The following is a 6,000-nucleotide window of genomic DNA, read 5'->3' on the forward strand; positions in this document are numbered from 1 at the left end:
TAGAGTAGCGGTTGGTGTGACATCATTAGAGCTCAGGGCAGCGGAATTCAGAGTTCGTGCAATCTCCCTGTGACCGCTTGGTTCCTTTGGATTCTCCGGTTTCCTCCCGCAATCTAACAAGTTAGTCATTGTAAATTGCTCTATGATTAGGATAGGGTTAAGTAGGTGGGTTGCTGGGTGGGACTGCCTGTTCTGCACTATATTTCTAAATAAATAAAAATAAACAACCATTTATATAAGTTGGAACAACATCAAGGGCCGAAACAACAGCACGGTGCTGTATTCTGTGTTAAGGTCTTGGAGATAGACTGAACAACTGGCCATGGTGAAGTGCTCACTGATATTTGAATCATGATCTGAATTGTAAGATTAAAATAGGCAGCTTTTACTAAGGTACATGTGAAATGTGAAAAGATTGAACCATTGTGGATGGAATACCAAAATCATTTTGTTTCAATATTTTTTAATCAATGTTAATAGGATCTGAACTATTGAGCTATTGGGGCAGAGCCATCTTGAGGTCAGAGCCCAGAACTGCAGGCTGGTTGTGGATTTCCTGATTACAATATTTGGATTCTGCTTTTCACTGTAACATTAATTTTTTTTACCATAATTGTCATTAATGTTCATTATTGGAATCCTGCCTCACAACAAGCATGGCATATGACTCTTAACTTTTTGAAATGAATTTTCTCAGATGGAACTTTCAACGCAATTTGAAATGTATTGTTGGAATGCCTTTGATCTGAACAATCAGGACTACCTGTGAGTCAAAACCTGGCTGATCAACTCTCTGTCTGAGTGTATCAACAGTGCTCCCTATTTAGCCCAGTAACTGATTTTAAATAGTCCACAATGATCTTCCAAAATATCAGAATGCAGTTTTCCTGGGTTTTTTAATTGTCAGTTGAAACTGTAATAGGGATAGGGATGGGCTAATGGTTAATTCTGACTGAAACTTTTGGAGAGAGAGCAGAGTTAATGTGTTAATTTGATGACCTATCATTAGAATGGAATAAATTTTACACCATATTGACAGCATCCGGCATACTTTATTTTTGGCTGCCTTTGGGTAAAGCCCCAGCTATCAGCTCTGTCGCACCACCAGACTCCACCACCACCGTATACCACATCAATGAGAACTGCCTGGATTTCCCTCACTCTCTCCAACTGAGGTCATATATGGGAATGAAACCTGGTCCATGGAGAGCTATTACCACTTTCACCCTTCCTTCTTCGCAAAGTGAACCATTGCACGATGTGATACCACATTTCAGTGTCAGAATCAGACTCAATTATTGTCATCAGTGACATTTGTGGCAGCAGTACAGTGGAAGACATAAAAAATTACTATGTTACTATAAAAAATATAAAAATAATTAGATATCGTGGCCCATTCAGAAATTGATGGTGGATGGGAAGAAGCTGTTCCTAAAAAATTGAGTGTGCATCTTCAAGCTCCTGTACCTCCTCGATGGTAGTAATGAGAGGAGGTATGTCCTTGATGGTGAGGTTTCTTATTGATGAATGCCTTCTACATCCAATTTATGATGCTTTAATTACATAAATTGAAGTACAGAAAAAATCACCATGATATAACCATTAGAACCTAGCAAAGCACTAGTTCACTGAACTTGTATTCCACGAGCTACGCTAAACAAGTGAAGCGCAGATCACCTACAAAGGATGACAAACATTGAACTATTTGATGTAGTTCTTCAAAATCAGGTTCAATAAGCTAAGAGACAGATGCTATCATTGCGATACTTAACACAACAATTGTGCCAACAGGATTCTTCTGTTTCCTCCTTCACTGTCTTGGGTAATGTCTGTATAACTTATGTTCACTATGTTGTCTGCATCTACATTACTGTGATGCAGGTTTTTCATCACAGCTGTACCTCATCATACTTGTGCACATGACAATGAACTTAACTTAATTCCTGTTTGCTCCTATGAGGGCTTTCCCCCAGACTCGGAATGTTGGATAGTTACCTGGAACCCAGGCATGGCCAGCTTTCTCGGTTCATCCTGTATAGCAACTGTTAAGGCATGATTCAACTGTAATGCCAACACATCTACACATACCAGCAAGTTGTTTTTCAGTGCTGGGGCCAGACCTATAGTCTCCTTTGGTTGGTCGTTCTTCAGTATTATTATGCTTCGTGGAAATATCTGTGTGACCCAGTTAATTTCAGCAGGACTCTTACTTCAATATTTTCCCATCTTTTAGCTCTAAAGACAATGTGTCATTAAATATTATGGTTGTCAATGTTCAGGAGCATAAATAAATCTTTATTTCTAGTTTTAAAATTTAACTAGAGCATTGGAATAATTTATCGTATGGGTGACAGCATTACTGTGTAAAACTTCGGAAAGGAAGTGATTAATGGTTAATGGAAGTGCATGTGATTCACTTTTATTGTTGCAGGAATTGCGAGATTGATGGAACTGAATAATAGAGCTGATCCCATTAACCTGAAATGTACCCCTTATCACCAAGCCAACAAAATGCTTCAATTCTCTTTCAGTTATTTGTTTAAGCAGCTTGTCCTGTTGACGTCATGAAAGCAGTTCCCTCTGCCCAGCACTGTCCTAGAACAGGAACAGTGACTGGTGGTAACTACGGTGCTGTTGGAATATGCTCTCCACAAAACAACATTCAGAATGTGTTGAAGTGAAAGAGATGGTTAAAAAGTGAGTTGATGGATGCCAAACTTGACAATTAAGACATGGATTTTTCCTTGTAGCCACTGCATAGGGCAACATAAATACCATTGTCTTGTTTTGCTGGTGACAAAAGAGCTTCGGAAAATAGATGAAGTAAAAACTACAGCAGTTTACTCAAAGCTTCATTTACATATGTATATGTATTTGCATAATTTGGGTAGAATTGCTGCTGCATATCTCCAGGGACCCAGGTTCCTTATCCGGATTTCTTAAATGAGACCAAATGGGTTTCCTTAGAGTTTCTGGTTTCTTCCTAAGGATATGTAGGTAAGTTGATTGACTGTTGTAAATGACCTCCTAGAGTAAGTAAGTAGAAACCAATCAGAGGGCCATTGAACAGCAGGTGGAAGAGAAGGTGGGGGGGAATAAATTGCAGAAATAAGAAGAGGGGAAAAGAGATTGCTTTGCCAGCATATGTTCCTTTTTTCTGTGTTGCAATAAGTAATGCATGGCTGCTGTGGCTTATGTGATTTTCCCATTTACATTCACCATTGCAATGTTGTAATCTTTCCTCCTCCTATTTTCTGCTTGCAAGGAGTTTCCTTGGTCCTCAGTAGCTCCACCACTGGAACCCTGCTTCTCACGGCCTGCCAGGCCAGCCAACCAGCGCCCACCATCGCGATGGGCTTCACACTCACCTTCTGCCTCACAGTCTTCATCCTCTGGGGATTTAGTTTGCATTGGTCAACCGAGTGAACCTCCTGCAACGGATCAAGAACATGACCCGGAGCACAAGCCTGCATAGTACACAAGTTAGTAACAAAAAACACTAACTCACAGTCCCAATGATCCTGTATGGCGGAACTTCTACTCAACATTCAGTTATGAAGGATTCAGCAAATCAGGAATGAACTGTTGTGTATCAAACCTATAATATAACTGCTATGTCTGTGCTTAAGAATGAGAGTGCTATCCAGACAGACGGCTATAAAGACAGCAGTTTCTTTGCTTATAATGCAGTAGTTTATGAGTGTTTATTTTATTTAGCCATATTGTTTGGCAGACAAAGCAATTTGAAAGGTGCATAGTGTAGACTTTGAAGATGCACTCGTCCCATCTGTCTGCTTTTCCATCAATGAGACTGTGTGGTGAGGATTTTTTCCACCCCACTGTGACCAGGTGACATGTATTCAGTTTCATTTTCCTGGCAGCTGGAAATCTTGTGATTACAGTGCAAATCTCCTAAATAAGAATGGGTAGATATGGTTTCTATGTTCCCAGTGCTACCTGTTAGATATGTCTGAAACTGCAATTGGGATGAACTTTTCTGTGTTTTTAAGCTGGATAATTTGCTTCAGGTCCAAAAGTGAGAAGACAAATATCCATTGCCATCTTGTCAAAGGTGCTCTGGCTGGCCACCAATTTGCCCTGCAGTTATGACTTAATCATCCCACCATTCCTGATGATTGAACAGAGCCATTGGACCCATTCAAGTGTGGATCTTTTATCCAGTGAAAAAAAATTACAATAAATGCAAAAAAGTGTTTTAAAGTATTACAATAAAAATTATTATATCTACACAATCTTGTAATTCATTGCTTACAGTAGCTTCACAGTATTATCATACGGCATTGCACGCCTCAGTAGGATGGCTATGGTGCCAAGGTTTTTGTCTGTAAAATGTGTGCTATCCAAAAGAGGAAGGTTCTTGAGAAATTGAAGGGGTTGGAGTGGTCTCTCAGTAATTTGGGCTGCCTTTCTTTTACATTGCACTGTATTGGTTTCCATGTAAAATAGTCCTAATTATATTCTTTTAAAAGAACACATTAGTTTTTATTTTACTATTGATGCCAGTTTGTAAAGTGCTTCATATGGATTGAAGCTTTAGTTTTAATGACACAGAGTTTACAGAGCTCTCGAGTAAAGCAAGTAAAGCTTTAGGAACAAGAAAAGAAATTATATTGAATAGAGTTTAATTTTTTTTGCTAGAGCATAAAGCAAAAAAGAATGATAAGGAGAGTCTTAATAAGTTAGTTGAATGATGGTACAATACTTGACTTGCATGCTATTGGGTCCATAGCACTTTAGTGCATGTATATAGCTACAGTACCCCAATATCACAAAAATGAACAAAACGACAAAGAATCCACTGTTACGATGTTGTGAGGTTAATCATGTACTGTATTTTAATTATTGGTGTTTCTTGCATTAACTAGGGAGAAAGCATTTTTAACTAAATTATTGTAACAGTTCAACTGTCTGTGTACAGTATTGATAACTTTTGGAAAATATTGAGATATTGTTCAAACTTAATATTGTAATGAATGTCTTTAGAGTTCAGTGTAAGACAATTTACCCATAAATAAAAAGTTCAAATTTCCAACACCTGATTTTGCTTCTCAAATCCTTTTGGAGAGAAACAGTGCCTGGTTCATCTTGGCATGTTGGCATGTGTCCAGGTGTGAGAGTTTGGTTGTGTGTGATAGTGATGTACAATGTCCTGTGTATGTTACTCAAAATGGTTTTTTTGGTTTGTTAAGAGTAGGAATGCTTCTTTGTTTGATAAGTGTTTCTCTCGCAGTTGTTTTGCTTTATACTTGTTAATATGGTAATTGTATTCATTTGTTAACCAATGGGGAATGTTATTTTGTCTTGTGAGGCTGGGAACTTGGAGGAGAGGTTTTTCGCGGGTTTTTGGGAGAGAGCCGGGAGGAGGACGTCGAGGAAGGTGGACGTGCACTGCACTGCTCGGAAGACCACCAGCATGGTCCTAAGTGCAAAGACGTAGAGAGTGGGAGGAAGACATCGAGGAAGGTGGACTTGTGCTGCATTGCTCAGAAGACCACCGGGCCTGGTCCTAGGTGCGAAGACATGGAGGTCGGAGGCAAGCGACGAGGGGTCGAATGGTTCAATGTTTGAGCTCCAACGATGTGCACTAAACTGACTGAACTTTGATAAGTTGGCGCCTTTTTTGTTTTTTTCCCTAGCATATATATTGTATTGCCTAATACTCTTTTAATTTTAGTAAACTCTTTAAAGTGTATTTCATAACGGTATTTATTGTGGGTTTGATACTGTGGGCGGGCGCGAGGCATAAACTCGATTCTCACAGCACCTGCGTGTACAGGAAGTGGGATTGGTGTGTGGCTGGATCTCCTTTTCCCCAGACATCTACCAGCCTGTTGGGTAAGTGCTTGTACGAAAGAATGTGGTTGAGCGTGCATGCAAAAGTTGATGCATTTGGCTATGTGTGAGACCTATCCTGAAATCCATCAAGGAATATGGAAGGAAGAATATGGATCAGGATATTCTAGGGTTACCTGTAGTCAA

At 39.5% G+C, this 6,000-nt stretch overlaps 1 protein-coding gene across 2 annotated transcripts in view; it reads left to right on the forward strand.

The window, feature by feature from the left end:
• LOC132397406 (microtubule cross-linking factor 1) overlaps positions 1-5,046 on the forward strand; it is a 218,807-nt gene extending 213,761 nt beyond the window's left edge. The window contains exons 15-16 of one of the 2 annotated variants that reach the window (XM_059976146.1): positions 2,432-2,697; positions 3,266-3,394. In XM_059976146.1, coding sequence (XP_059832129.1) covers positions 2,432-2,446 — 15 coding nt within the window. In that variant the 3' untranslated portion in view covers positions 2,447-2,697; positions 3,266-3,394. Of the gene's footprint in view, positions 1-2,431; positions 2,698-3,265 lie in introns of both variants that reach the window. The other variant, XM_059976138.1, reaches the window with a different exon arrangement.
• Positions 5,047-6,000: the final 954 nt, after the last annotated feature.

The sequence above is a fragment of the Hypanus sabinus genome, chromosome 1 (assembly GCF_030144855.1).
Source record: "Hypanus sabinus isolate sHypSab1 chromosome 1, sHypSab1.hap1, whole genome shotgun sequence".
NCBI lineage: Eukaryota > Metazoa > Chordata > Chondrichthyes > Myliobatiformes > Dasyatidae > Hypanus > Hypanus sabinus.